The sequence below is a fragment of the Vespa mandarinia genome, chromosome 25 (assembly GCF_050613455.1).
Source record: "Vespa mandarinia isolate Hongniang chromosome 25, ASM5061345v1, whole genome shotgun sequence".
Classification (NCBI taxonomy): domain Eukaryota; kingdom Metazoa; phylum Arthropoda; class Insecta; order Hymenoptera; family Vespidae; genus Vespa; species Vespa mandarinia.
Genome location: NC_140834.1, coordinates 2,432,668 through 2,448,795, shown reverse-complemented (window position 1 = coordinate 2,448,795; position 16,128 = coordinate 2,432,668). Strand labels below are relative to the sequence as shown.

At 26.3% G+C, this 16,128-nt stretch overlaps 1 protein-coding gene across 5 annotated transcripts in view; it reads right to left on the bottom strand.

Moving 5' to 3' along the window:
• Positions 1–16,128, bottom strand: part of LOC118450640 (fatty acyl-CoA reductase wat-like) — a 36,545-nt gene that overhangs the window by 4,646 nt on the left and 15,771 nt on the right. For 4 of the 5 annotated variants that reach the window (XM_035886513.2, XM_085664129.1, XM_035886515.2 and 1 more), the window contains 3 exons: positions 7,158–7,468; positions 5,453–5,701; positions 2,615–2,760 (listed from right to left, as the gene is read on the bottom strand). In XM_035886513.2, the coding sequence (XP_035742406.2) occupies positions 2,615–2,760; positions 5,453–5,701; positions 7,158–7,448 (686 nt within the window). In that variant the 5' untranslated portion in view covers positions 7,449–7,468. Of the gene's footprint in view, positions 1–2,614; positions 2,761–5,452; positions 5,702–7,157; positions 7,469–13,449; positions 13,590–16,128 lie in introns of all 5 variants that reach the window. The other variant, XM_035886510.2, reaches the window with a different exon arrangement.

Here is a 16,128-nt window from a genome sequence, read left to right as displayed (position 1 = left end):
TTTAATTGAGGTCAAAATCGATCAGTGGTATCCTACATCACACAGGCACAACTACAGGATTAAATGTGTGCGAGTATAAAAAAAATATTACTTCTTGATATGATACTTATAATCATTTATTGCTAACAAAACTCAACAAACAAAAAAACAAAAAAAATAAGTTAAATGTTTGATGAAAAATTATTGGAAATATTAAAATTGAAATATCTGTTTAAATTCTATACGGATTATAAATAAATATTTTTTTTTTTTTTTTTTTTTTTTTTTTTTTTAACGACTATAACGAATTTACTGTGATCAAAAACTTTTTAATAACATTTTTTGCAGATTTGTCTTACGTAATAATTTTACGTAGTATCTAATAATAACGAGAAATATAAAAATGTATTAACAAATTAAGAAACAATACCACGGATATGTTTAATATGTTTAGCAATAAAATTTAATAAATTTAAATGAAAATTGAACAAACAGATTAACAATTAAAATTTAATATTTTAATAAAAATATCCTTTATTAAGATATCCGACAAAAATATTTATGTAACGAAACTTTGTAAAATCTGCAAATAAAACTACTTTACGTTTCTTATTTTCTTTTTTCGGACTTTCTATCTACTATCAATCTAGTTTTTTGAATCAAATCTAATATTCCTTGCAGATACTTTAAAGTTGTAGACATTTTTTTTTTCTCTATATAATGCATTCTGTTGCTATCTGACAAATTTTACGAAGGTATCTTTCCTAGAGTAATATGTACTAATTTTAAAATGGCGTCAATTCAATTTAAAGATTATGAAATAAAGTGGAACTACGTTACGGATACATAAGTTAAAAATTTTTAAATGATTTACGACCACGTTATCGATATTTAATCTGAAGATTTAGAAATTCATTCTGAAATTCAACCTAATACTCAATCTGATGATATTTAAACGATATAAACAACTACGTTACTGATTTCAATTTAAATATTTTAAAACGACGTAGAATTATGATATCAATATTCAACCTAAAGATTTTCAAACGATGTTAAACTACATTCTTTATATTCAATCTAAAGATTTTGAAATGATGTAAAACTACATTCATTATATACAACTTAAAGATTTTTAAATGACGTAAGACTAAGTTATTAGTATTGGGTTGTTCGGAAAGTAATTTCGTTTTTTCCCGACAAAGAATTTAATGGTATTCTTTTTCACACTTAAGTCGCATAATCATTATATGTTTTGAGAGCTGATATAGCAAGGCTTGTGTGTGAAAAAGTCCAATTGATTCTACGCAGTAGTTTTTGGTTGGTGCCCTTTTAAATATGGAGATCAATAAGCAGCATTTTCGTCATATTTTACTTTTTTACTATAGAAAAGGTAAAAATGCTGTTCAAGCCAGAAAAAAATTAACGATGTGTATGGAGAAAATGTATTGACAGTATGCCAGTGCCAGAACTGGTTTGCAAAATTTCAATCCGGCAATTTTAATGTCGAAGATGCACCACGTTCTGGAAGGCCGATTGAAGCTGATAAAGACACGATAAAGGCATTAGTTGATGCAAATTGGCGAATAACAACGCGTAAGATCGGTGAGAGGTTGAATTTATCAAATTTAATTGTTTATGACCACTTGAAAGGCCTGGGTTTAACCTCGAAACTCGGTATATGGGTACCCCATGTTCTCACGGAGAGAAATTTGTGTCGTCACGTTGACGTCTGTGATTCGCTTCTCAAACGTCACGAAAATGATCCATTTTTGAAGCGCATCACTACGGGGGACGAAAAATAGGTTGTATATAACAATGTCAAACGCAAGAAATCATGAAGCAAAAAAGATGAACCGGCTCAAAGCATTTCCAAAGCCAATATCCATCAAAAAAAGATGATGCTGTCTGTTTGGTCTTTTAAAATTTATCTCTGTCTTTTGGGATTTTAAAGGAATTGTTTTTTTTTAGATTTTACCGGATAACACAACAATTAATTCGGAAGTCTACTGTCATCAGCTGGACAAAATGAATGATGCACTTCAACAGAAAAGGCCAGAATTAATCAATAGAAAAGGTGTAGTGTTTCTCCAAGATAATGCGAGACCTCATACAAATTCGGTCACTCGCCTAAAGCTTTTGCAGCTTGAATGGGATACAATGCCACACCCACCATATTCCCCAGATCTGACACCTTCGGATTATTATTTGTTCCGGTCACTGCAAAATTTTTTAGACGATAAAACCTTCACTTCAAATGAGGAGGTCAAGAACCACCTCGATCAGTTTTTTGCCAGCAAAGACCAAAAATTTTATGAGCGTGGAATCATGCTACTACCAGAAAGATGGTAAAAGATATTGGACCAGAATGGCCAATATATAATTTAATAAAATATTTGTTCATTATATGAAAATTGTCTTTCATTTTCACAAAAAAAGAAAAAAAAAAAAAGACGGAATTACTTTCCGAACAACCCATTATTTAACTTAAATATTTTTAAATAACGTAAGACTATTTATCGATATTGAATTTAAAAATTTTGAAAAGATTTTCAAATGACTATCGATGCTGATATTATTGATTATTTCTAAATAAACTTTTGCGTGAAATGATTTATATGTTTGAAAATAAACATACCGCGGTGTAATTTCATCGAGTAATTTTTCATTGATGCTGTCAACCAAATTTAACAATTTATCAGAATCCATCGGTGGTTCGTAAAATTTCTCTTCAATCAAACTCTCCATACAATTGGCATAAATAGATGACACATGAACGAAACTCTGAAATATCAAAGATATCGAAGATTTATTAAAGTCAAATATTATCTTGAAATATCCTGATGTTCATCAATATATACAGTATGTCTCAATAATCCTGTTACAAAGCAATAACTCTGTTACTTTGATACGAGAAAATGACGAATAAATGAATCATTTTCGATTCATATGAGTCATGCATTACTATGATCCAATGTTTTTTAATTCAAGGTTATTCTTTTTTTCGTCGTGGTTTCAGTTTCATTTTTTTTTTCATTTTTTTTCTTTTTTTTTTTTTTTTTTTTTGATAGGTCTACAACATATTCTATCATAGCAACATATTCTATCAAGATAATGTATTTTCTCGTATCGTTAAAAGTAACGTAGAGTTACTTAAAATTTTATGAAAAAAATTATAATACTTCAAAAGATCGATAGAACATATATGAATAGATAAATATATTACGCTATTTTTTTTCTGTTGTTCAGAAAATTCATTTCAAGATGATTGAAAATCGATTGCCGAAAATACGGCTATTTTTTTTTTCAATTTCATATTCAAATTAGAAAAATGATAATGAATAGGAAAGAAATGTTTTCAAAGAAAAGGATTATCTATTTTTAATCGGTACTATCGTTTGATATAAGATCTGCGAATTATTTTTGTAATTAGAAAAATAGTTATAAATAGAAAAATGTTAATAATCTTGTTTTGTTTTCTTTTTCATTCTAAAAATATATTTTCATTAGTGTGAAATCATTATGATTAATCAATGGAAATAACTATGAAAATATATAGTATAATATTTCCTTATTTTATTTTAATAGAAATTTTTTAATAGAAAATCTTTTAATAGAAAAACAAATTTCTTGTTGTATTAATGAAATCGTTTTCTTATCATTGTGTCAAACGTACGTCACATGTCAATTATTTTTTTTAATATTTCTTTTATTTTTTTTTTTTTTTTTAACATTTATAAAAATAAATTAATTTAATCATAATCACATGGTAAACACTATATAGTGTGGTAAAGAAAAACTGAGATAACTATAAAATGTAACTAATATTTATTTATTAGAAATATTTATTTCTAATGTAATCATTGAATTTTTGTTGTATTTTCTAATGGAGATGTTCTAATCCCAATAATGCCAACGATTCAATAAGCTTCTTATATTTATATATACATATATATATATATATATATTGATAACTTTGAAAACACATATATATTCAGTATGAATTGTATGAATTATTTCACATGATGAGGAAATCCTTAAGAAAAACGACAAAAAATTATGATAATACGAGAAATAAAAAAAATGTTAAAATGTATCACACGATAAATTTCTGTATTAATATATTCTCATTTTTTTTTTTTTTGTTTTTTTGTTTACTCATAATTTGTGTCTAATTATGAAAGTCAACATAATATTTAATGTGTCATTTTTTTTCTTTCTCTTTTCTTCTTCTTTTTTTTCTTTTTTTTTTGTTTTTTTTTTTATACAGTAGTGATTATTTACAATGAAAATCGTATCTCGTAAAACATTTGTATTATGGATTGTTTATCGGATTGCAAATGTCGATATAAATATACAAATAATATAAATTAAAAAAAAAAAAAAAAAAAAAAAAAAGAAAAAAAGAAGAATAATATTGATATTTGATCTCTCGAAAAGATCGTAAATAAAAGAAAAGAGAAAAATTGGATATTTCAGTGCTTTTTTTAATTGACTCAAAATGATGGAAATTATTTTGGAAAAATTTTCTTTTAATATCAATCAGTCGCATAACATATTAGCTCGAACATTTATAAAACGAACACTCTGTATATGATGAATATCTTCTATATTATTTATTATGTCTTCTATATTATATATTTTGTATTTAAATTTGTATTTAAATTTAAAGAAATATAAAAAATAATATTATAAAAAAAATATAAATAAACAATATAAATAAAGAAAAAAAAAAGAAATTAAAAGAAAAAAATAATTAAAAAAAAAAATATGCTATTTCATAATTAAATAAACTACCGATTAAGATTTCACGTAAAAAAGGAGAATATGACAAAAAAAAAAAAATAAATAAATAAATTCTTTCTAAAAATCATTAATATTCTTGTTTATATTCTTGTTTATAATATCCGATTAAATGAACAATCGATAAATCTTTTAACAAACGATAGTCTGAATAAAACGAAGTAACTTTTATCGAAAAAAACATTTTCCGGCGACCATTTTTCTTTTACGGTTTGTCGATAATTAAAACAAACAAGTCGAAAAAATTGTCGAATTTTCGAGTTTTAATTTTGTTACACTCTTGGAATGAATTTGAAGGGCGAAGTGAAAAAAAATAAATAAATAAAAAGATAATAAAAAAATTGAAAAGAAAAAGGAAAATAAAAATATTGGAGTGAATTTGAAGGAAGAAGTGGAAAAAAAAATAAAATAAAAAGATAATAAAAAAGATTGAAAAGAAAAAAGAAAAAAGAAAAAGGAAAATAAAACTAAAAAGATTGAAAAGAAAAAAGTAAAAAGAAAAGAAGAAAAAAAAATAAAAAGAAAAGGTAGAGATTAAAAAAAAAAATATATATATATATATATATATATATATATATATATATATATATTCATATATCCCTGAAAACATAATTTTTTGAATTTTTTGAAATTCAAAATTCGTTTCTTTATGAAACGCATAGAAAATTTTTACCTTTAATTTCGGCATGTTCTTCGATAAGTTTATCAAATCCTTCAAACTTCGAACGTTGATAGCCGTCGCCAATTTTATTTTCTCATTAAATTTTACAGTTGCAGCAACATGAAAAATAATGGATACCTCTTTTATGAGTTCATCATTGTCGATTATCGATATACCAAGATTCGATAAGGTACAATCGCCTTCGATTGGGATTATCCGATTTCGAAATGTCGGTTCTTTCTCCTTAAGTTTTGAAAATAACTGACAAAAAAAGGAACCATAGACATAAAGAATTTTATATTCCATTATTGTCACACTTAAACACGTTGATATAATTATTAGGTTGGAAACTATGAAACGGGCATTGAATGAAAATAAATTACTAAACAAAAACGCCCGTTTCATAGTTTCCAACCTAATACTTATATACTATGTTGGAAACTATGAAACGGGCGTTGAATGAAAATAAATAACTAAACAATAACGCCCATTTCATAGTTTCCAACTTAATACTTATATATTAGGTTGGAAACTATGAAACGGGTGTTGAATGAAAATAAATTACTAAATAAAAACGCCCGTTTCATAGTTTCCAACCTGATACTTATATATTAGGTTGGAAACTATGAAACGGGCATTGAATGAAAATAAATTACTAAACAAAAACGTCCGTTTCATAGTTTCCAACCTAATATATATATTGCGCCAAGAAAAGTGACTCTTAGCACGATTTAAAATTCCTCAAATCGATAATTTCTTAATTAACATTTTTTTCTTCTTCTTTTTTTTTTTTTTTTTTTTTTTTTTTTTTTTTTTTTTTTTTTTTATATTAATTCAATATCTACTTAAATAACGAATTACTATTTCTTAGGTAAAATGAAAACATTAAGTTAATTCAGGATTAAGGCTGTTCATTATCCCTGATTTTTTAATTGTTCACGTCATCAATGAAAACAGGCGATAATTCTTGATCGATTTTCATGAAAAAGGTCTTATTTTAAAGACGAAGGTTTAATCTACCGTATATTGTTTATGAATTTTTGAAAAAACTTCTTATTTGTGCATAAATTATTCCCGAAAAATATCATTCTTTAACACGATCTTTTTTAAAGGAAATAAAGCTTTATAAATAAATAAATAAATAAATAAATATATATATATATAATATAATAAGTATTCGCTAATTATTTTGAACAAAAATAAAACTAACGAATCTATCGAATCTTCAAATTTAATCTAATCATGCACGATTATCTGAGTAAAAAGAAAATTCTTGTTACATTAAAAAAAAAAAGAAAAAAAAAAAAAAAAAAAAAGAAAATAAATCATTCTATTGCACGAACGAAGTCCGTTTTAACTTTTCATTTAGAAAAAAAAAAAGAAAAAAAAACAGAAAAACATTTTTATCGAACAATCTTAATGCGCAAAAAATATCGACATCCGATTATTTTTACATAAATTCTATCAAGTCAATTATTTTTATATAACTGATCTAATTTAAATTAAAAAAAATCTTTCGTCGTTAAAAGATTAATTGTAATCTTAACATTTAATTAATTGAGAATGATTAATTTGGACTGAAATGGGTTGTATTGGGGGATGGAAGATTATTCGATTTTTGATAAAGAGTTGATTGACCTTTTTTTTTCTAATAATCGATCGAAAGTAAAAAAAAAACTAATAAAAAAGAAAAAAGAAAAAGAAAAATAAAACTCACCACATTCCCGAACATCTCTTCCAAGCGCTGAGACACATCCTTCCCTTTTCTTGAACGTATCAATAAATAAATACACTTTATACCTGGACATCCTCTTAATAACTTTTCAATTAATAATTTTCCAAGAAATCCTGTCCCACCGGTTATTAATATGCTTTCTCCATGATAAAACGTTTGTATTGGTGTCAATTTTTTAAAATCTGCGTAAGACGAATCTTTGTCAATTGTCTTAAAACTATCTATGACACCATTATTATCCTGCTCGTTTCTTTCCCATAGCTTTTTCATCATTTGTACATTTCCATAGGTATCTACAAAGATAAATGTAAACTTTAGATAAAAGAAAAAAAGAAAAACTATTACAAATCTGGCTCAAACGTGATGATGTGATTGCCGAAATTGAGATCTACTTTGAGCCATAAAAAGAAATTGTTTAATAAAAAAGGCATCGAAAAGTTAGAAGAGCGTTGGAATGAATGTATCATTCCTAAAGGAGAGGAGTATGTTGACGAATAAAGTCTAAAAAAAAATTTTGTTTTTCCTAGCTAGACCAAAGACTTATTGAATGATGTGATATATATATTAGGTTGGAAACTATGAAACAGGCGTTGAATGAAAATAAATTACTAAACAAAAACGCCCGTTTCATAGTTTCCTAACCTAATACTTATATCACATCTCTCTCTATATATATATATATATATATGAAGAGAGAGAGAGAGAGAGAGAGAGAGAGAGAGAGAGAGAGAGAGAGAGAGAGAGAGAGAGAGAGAGAGAGAGAGAGAGAGAGAGAGAGAGAGAGTGAGAGAGAGAGAGACAAAGAGAGACAGAGAGAGACAGAGAGAGAGAGAGAGAGAGAGAGAGAGAGAGAGAGAGAGAGAGAAATAATTTCATACATGATGCGTCATTTATGATACGTATAAATGTCTATATGATACGTCTGTATGATACGTCATAAATGTCTATATGTATAATACGTATAAATGTCTATATGATATGTCTGTATGATACGTCATAAATGAGACGTATGAAGATCGATCGTGAAAATGATCGAAATTTATTTGCTTTAAATATAATATCAGACAGACATACGTATACTTATCCATTATTCGTTAATAAAATTATATTAATTATTATATTACAATCGTGTTAATAATTTAATTAGAAAGATTTAAAAGAACAAATAGCACTTGTCTAAATGTTTCATCTTAATTTATTCGCAGACGATTTTTTCCTCTCTCTTTTTTTTTTTTTTTTTTTTTTTTAATAAAAATTTTCAGCGACAATCGAGACAGTACATAAATAAGTCTTTATTACAGAAAAGTAGAGACTTTTTCTTAAACATAAGAAAACTTGCAGGTACACGGCCTTGGACCATTCTTATTATCTTCATAGCACTTCTTCCATTTTTTATTTCATTCCATTTGCATATACAATAGTATATGCAAATAATAATTCAATAATTTTGACGTATAATATTTTATTTATTTCCTTTGTCTTTTTCATTAATTTCTCTTTCTTTTTTATTATTTTTATTCTTTTTTCTTACACACACGTAAAAAAACACGAGTAAAAGAAATGCATTCGTATAGTAATAATGAATTAATCTAATTTTAAAACATAAAAATCCGATTTCACGATCAAAATAATATCTGATAAATAAGAGAGAGAGAGAGAGAGAGAGAGAGAGAGAGAGAGAGAGAGAGAGAGAGAGAGATCTACGTAATGATTTCTTTTTAATAACAAAAATCACTTACATTGCTAATAATAAGTGTCATAAAACATCATTCGAAATATATTAAACTCGATAATGTTTTCGACTTTAATTGTTATCATCATATTGGCTTGTTCGGAAAGTAATTTCGTTTTTTCCCGACAGAAGATTTAATTGTATTTTTTTGCACTCAACTTCACACTTAAGCCGCATAATCATTATATGTTTTCAGAGCTGATATAGGAAGGCTTGTGTGTGAAAAAGTCCAACTGATTCTACGCAATAGTTTTTGGTTGGTGCCCTTTTAAATATGGAGACCAATAAGCAGCATTTTCGTCATATTTTACTGTTTTACAATAGAAAAGGTAAAAATGCTATTCAAGCCAGAAAGAAATTAACGATGTGTATGGAGAAAATGTATTGACAGTATGCCAGTGCCAGAAATGGTTTGCAGAAATTTCGATCGAACAATTTTAATGTCGAAGATGCACCACGTTCTGAAAGGCCGATTGAAGCTGATAAAGACACGATAAAGGCATTAGTTGATGCAAATTGGCGAATAACAACGCGTAAGATCGGTGAGAGGTTCAATTTATCAAATTTAATTGTTTATGACCACTTGAAAGGCCTGGGTTTAACCTCGAAGCTCGGTATATGGGTTCCCCATGTTCTCACGGAGAGAAATTTGTGTCGTCGCGTTGACGTCTGTGATTCGCTTCTCAAACGTAACGAAAATGATCCATTTTTGAAGCGCATCATTACTGGGGACGAAAAATGGATTGTATATAACAATGTCAAACGCAAGAAATCATGAGGGAAAAAAGATGTACCGGCTCAAAGCATTTCCAAAGCCAATATCCATCAAAAAAGGTGATGCTGTCTGTTTCGTGGGATTTTAAAGGAATCGTTTTTTTTTGAGATTTTTCCGGATAACACAATAATTAATTCGGAAGTCTACTGTCATCAGCTGGACAAACTGAATGATGCAATTCAACAGAAAAGGTATAGTGTTCCTCCAAGATAATGCGAGATCTCATACAAGTTTGGTCACTCACCAAAAGCTTTTATAACTTGAATGGGATATAATTCCACACCCACCATATTCTCTAGATCTGGCACCTTCGGATTATTATTTGTTCTGGTCAGTGCAAAATTTTTTAGACGGTAAAACCTTCACTTCAAATGAGGAGGTCAAAAACCACCTCGATTAGTTTTTTACCAGCAAAGACCAAAAATTTTATGAGCGTGGTATCATGTTACTATCAGAAAGATGGCAGAAGGTATTGGACCAGAATGGACAATATATAATTTAATAATATATTTGTTAATTATACGAAAATTGTCTTTCATTTTTACAAAAAAAAAAACGAATTTACTTTCCGAACAACCCATTAATTCACGTTAGAAATTTTATAATAAAGACGAAACATTCATACTCCTACATAACGTCAATTACATTTCTAATATTTTTATTGTTCGAATAGAAAATGAATATTCATTAAGCAAGTTTGTATAGATGTTCCGAATTATGATCGACTACAAGTAATTTCGTTGGAGTAAAGAAACTAACGTACATAATATAAGCGTAAAATGGATATATATGTATATATTGATCATAAGTTGATAAATATTCATTTTAAACTGAATATTTTTCTTCGACGACGGAACATAACAAATACATTTCAGACGAAGGACTGCATATAGCAACGCAATGCAAAGCAAAATGCATTATTTCAAACATTTAATATAAAAATATTAATCAATCGGACGATCACATAGGAAAACAAAGAGAACGGCGATAAAGATAGTTGAAAAAATAAAGGGAAAAATTAGAAACAATTTAAAATCTGATTATTAATCAAGATCAATTCTATTTTCAGGATTTAAGTAAGACATCCAATGAAAATGAAAAATTCTTTATTTAGTTCGTTAATATTCTTGATAATAATAATCGCGACCATTCAAAGTTTTGTTAATTATTAATTAATTCGAATGCAAATTCAATGGAACAAATTATGTAGATAAACAGAATGATCTGTGATTATATTTTCTTTTTCTCTTTCTTTTTTTAATATTAAATACCTCAATCATCGTAGGAAGCAAAGCGAATTGATAAATATTTAAAGGAAAAAAAAAAAAAAAAAAAAAAAAAAAAAAAACGTAAAATTAAAATCCATTTAAGATCTGGCTTATCAATTAAATTTAATTCAATGTAATTATTGATTAGATTTAAAATCTGCAAAATGAGATTGGTCTAATGGATATCCTTGAAAGATTTTTAATGAGTACATTGGATAGGAATATATTCATAATAAATAGAAAAATGTTTTGCCTCATTAGATAAATTTTTGCTTCATTAAATAATTTTTTGCTTCGTTTTTTAAATGTTTTCTTACGCAAACATTACGCAAGCACTTTTTTTATTTAAATTGTATGATAAAAAGTAAATCTTTTTTTTGTTTTTTTTTTGTTTTAAGAGCATAAGCTTCCCGAGCTCCTATTCTCCTTAACCCTGATTGGATTACGTAAACATTATAACGAAAAAAAAGGAAAAAAAAAAGAAAAAAAAACAGAAATTCTAACAAAGTACGAATCTTTATTTGTTGCTCAACGAACGTCAAAATTGAGGTATGATCTAGAGTATGGGTTTATCAAAGTTTTACTTCGGCTGGAACAAATTTTAAATTTCAAAATAAAAAAAAGAAAAAAAACAAGAAGAAGAAATAGTGTTATGAAAAAATACATTCAAATCGATAAAAAGTAAGACATAAGGAAAAAGTATTGTAATAATTTTGTAACATAATCGTTCTTTGTTTATGACAATAATCACTTTTTATTAACGCTCAATAATAATTAACGAAAATGATTAAATAAAAAAAAAAAAAAAAAAAAAAAAGAAATATTTGAAGTAGATGATTCGTTTGTTTGTTTTCTTTTATCATTGAACCTTCATCAATCAATTATGATCTCAATGTTTAAATTATTAATGCTTATTATCAAGAAAGTTTTTTTGCATATATATATATATATATATATATATATATATATATATATATATGTGTGTGTGCTTAAAAATAATGAAAACATTCGTCGAGCATATTCGTACAATTTCGAAAAAATCTGTGAAAATAATCGTTAATAAAAATCAATTAAGGAATTATTGTGATAAGAATCGTTGCTTTCGATATTATTCCTGTTATTAGATCAGTTCGTCATCTCTGTAAATTATTATTAAAAACTATCGTTTCGAATGATTTCTCGTGTGAAGATAAAAAGCATTAGATAAAAATCATATTGTAAAAAAAAATATCTCATTAATATATACACATAATCCGACATATAAAATACATTTACATTAACCTTATGTATATTTATATTAACATTCGACCTTTACGTTTTGATTCATAATCCCAATAAAAATAAAAATAAAAATAATGAGTTATTTATGAGTTATTTAGTTTTTTTATTATATTTTTTATGTTTCCTTCCGTTCTTAACTTATCTTCGTCCATTCAAATCCAGGAACGTTAATAGATTATTCCGATAATAATCAGAATCGAATGATTTCAAATCAATATGAATTAAAATGTCATACATCTACAATAATAAATTAAAAAAAAAAAAAAAAAAAGAAAAAAAAAAAAAAAAATGATAATGGCAATGAACAATGAAGGAGCAATGAAAAAGAAATTACATGAAAAAAAGTAATCTGATTTATAGACTGACATATTTTGCATAATGAAGTTGTTTAATTTTATGTACGGAAAAGATGCCTTCAATAAATAATTGAATGGTATTGCAACCTTGAATATTCGTTTCAAAAGCGATCTTATATTTGATACAATTAAAAAAAAAACGATCCTTTTGCTTATTTCTTCTGTTTTTTTTTCTTTTTTTTTTTTTTTTGATCACATTCAAAATATAATAATCAATAGCTTGGCATTTATATTTGCATTTACAATGGTACTCGCAAATGATATAACGAAATAGTGAATACGATAATACGAAAATACAATAAAATTAATGAACTATCGCAATAATTTATTTCGCACTTTGCCATTGTCCTACGTATAATTTTGCATATCTGATGTCAAAGTGTATGTAGAGATAATCGTAGATAATAATTTTTTCCATTAGACAAATACGATCACGAAGACGCACACATTTTTCAATATTCTATTTTTATAAAACTTTGATATCTGTCGATACTGCGAATTTAATTGTTTTATTTATCGAATCTCTTTTTTGTAACATTTATTTACTGACACGTTATGTGTAATTATCGTTTAATTTTTTATTTTAGTACGGGCAAAGAAACGATCGAAATTTTCGCCGTACTCATTTCTATTGATATTTTAAATATTTTCTTATTATTAAAATGTTAAAATATTTTTAAAAATAAAAAAAAAATGTCAATTAAATGTCAATTAAATAGCATAAAAACTATCACTACAATTAATAGTTCAATCTTAATTTTTCAATGAATATATTTATACATACTATTCAATGAACATATATATATATATATATATATATATATATATATATATATATATTATGTATATAAATTTTACTCACTTTCATATTTATTCTCCATTTTTTAAAATTGAAATAGTTGCACTTCGAAAACAATGTTACAAGAAATGTTTCAAAGGATCAATTTTTCCTTGTGTCTTAGACCACATGCAAGTGTTCTTCAAACGATGCTTATTCTTACACTGAAAATTATAAAGTCAAATAGAAGTAGTTGAAGTCTTTATCCCCTCTACTTCAATCATAGAATGTACATCTTATCGATTTATTAAATGAAACGCAATGTTTCGTAGTAATAAATTAAAAAAACTTCATTCATGAATTTTTTTCCCCCCATGCTTCTAAGATTCGCGACCACTTTAGCAGTGCTAATCTCACGAAAAAATAAAAAGAAAAAATTCTAAGGACGATCGATTTATCAATAAAAATGATAACGAAATTTAGAATTATTTCCTTCGATAAATATTTCACAATCTCGCAGCGAATAATAAAAAATATTGGAAGTAGAAAAACAAAGAGAAATGGTCTCAAGAAGTTTTAGAATTAAAACGTGTGACTGAGTGTTCATCCATAAAAAAAAAAAAAAAAAAAAAAAAAAGAAAGAAAAAAAATAAAAGCATATATAAGGGATATAAAAAAAAAAAATCTATTATTTTACATAGAGGCTTAGTTTATGCTCGAATGCATTCGGTGAAGTAAAACATCTTTGTAAATTTTTTCTTTCGTATTTCTATCGTTTAACTCAATTTCTTGTGCAATAAATTTTATTTTATTGTTAAAGATAAATTGTCCAAATCTAGAATAGATAAAGTTCACGTCAGACATTGTATGTTCCTCTTTTACGACTAGAATTTCAATGCCAACCAAGAATTAATTAAAATAATTAATAAACTTTATGATCAAGTTGTAAAAGTTATAAATAAAAGTCATTGGAGATATAAAAGATGCTTCTAAATTTGGAAGACCTTCAAATTTCGATGATGATATTCTGAAATCTTTTGTTGAATCAAATCTACGATTAATCGTAGAATTATCGTAGAATTATGGAAGAGATTTGCAACCCTCTTGGTCCACAGTTCAAGAATATTTAAAATGCATCAAGAAAGTGAATAAAATTGTTATTTGTGTACTCCATGAATTATAACGCGCCCTCTAACGCAGTTAAAATAATTCGAGATAAAATTCAGAATATGAATTGGAAGATTTTAATACACCCTCCATATTTGCCAGATATCAACCCCCTTCGGACTATCATCTTTTTAAATCAATTTTAAATAAAAGAACAAACGATTTTGTAATGTAGATGAAACAAAGAAATTCACATGAACCCGTCCTTCCAAATCCAAATCAGACAATTTTTATGAAAAGGTTATAAAATATATAAGAATTTTCTCGAATTTGCTAAAAAATAATATTGCAATATAGTTATATAAATAATGAAGGAAATTATAGTTCCTATACTTTCTACTAATCGTTCCTTCGCCGGAACATGTTCGAAATCTTCACGAATTTAACCTTAATCCTCGAAATTAAACCTTTATCCATTTAGATGCCTTCGCACTGGTTTTTTCAATCGAAGAATCTCATTAAATAGAATAAATCATTGATCGGTAAATTGTCAACAGTATAAATTATGATTATCCTTTCTTCTTTATCATTTTTCAATTTCTTTCACGCAATACTGATTGTTAATAATCCAATAACAATGATCCATATGATCATAAAGAAGACCAATGCTATAATAATTTTCAACGATTGATACATCCAGTAAAGTTTAAAAAAGGTCAAAAAAAAAAACAAAAATAAATAAATCATTAAAAATTAATCGTTAATGATATTAATAAAATAATAATCACCTCAGCCACGGAAAATTATAAAAAAAAAATAAAATAATCGAAATTACGAAAAAGTATTATAATCGAAAGTATAGAGAGAATCAAAAGTTCTTAGGCACAATCCTAACAAAAAAATTAGAGCCATAAAAGTTACGGAAGAGAGTAATTATTGATATTAAACTAACAAAACGATAAAAAAAAAAAAATTAAAAAAATAAAAAAAAAACAGGAAGAAACACTCAATAACTTTTGATCCCACTTATCTAATTTCCACTCCCTCGATCTCCTTCATCCATATTATTAATTAAACTATGTCATCATTTCCTTCAATTACATATTCAATTAATAAACGTGAAAACTAATACGTAATTCCGTTCGACGATTGATGAAATGAAAACTTACTGCGATGTAGTATTTTCGAGCAATTTTTCGTCGAAACATTTCACGAAATCGATGTCGGGATCAATCATAGAATTTCTCATTGATTGAATCGTAAAGATAATTGGCATGATTTTGATATCTAAATGAAATTCTATAATGACAAAAATAATGAACATCAAATAAAATCAGATCGTTCATTGAAAGTTGTTCTGATAGTTGTTCATGTACATACAGGGTGTCTCAATAAATCTGTTACCAAGTTACAATCTTTATTAGTTTCATTGATACGACATGGAAATTACGAAGAAATAAATTTTTATTGACTCAAGATTGCAAATGTTATGGTGTGATTTGATTTTTTTCAGGTTTTTTTTTTTTTTTTTTTTTTTTTTTAATAATAAAACCATCATTTTTTAAATAATTAAATTCAAATCAATCACGTTTTTACACCAAAAAACAGAAATGGAATAATAGAGCAGGATTTTGATTATATTGATTTGACAAAAAG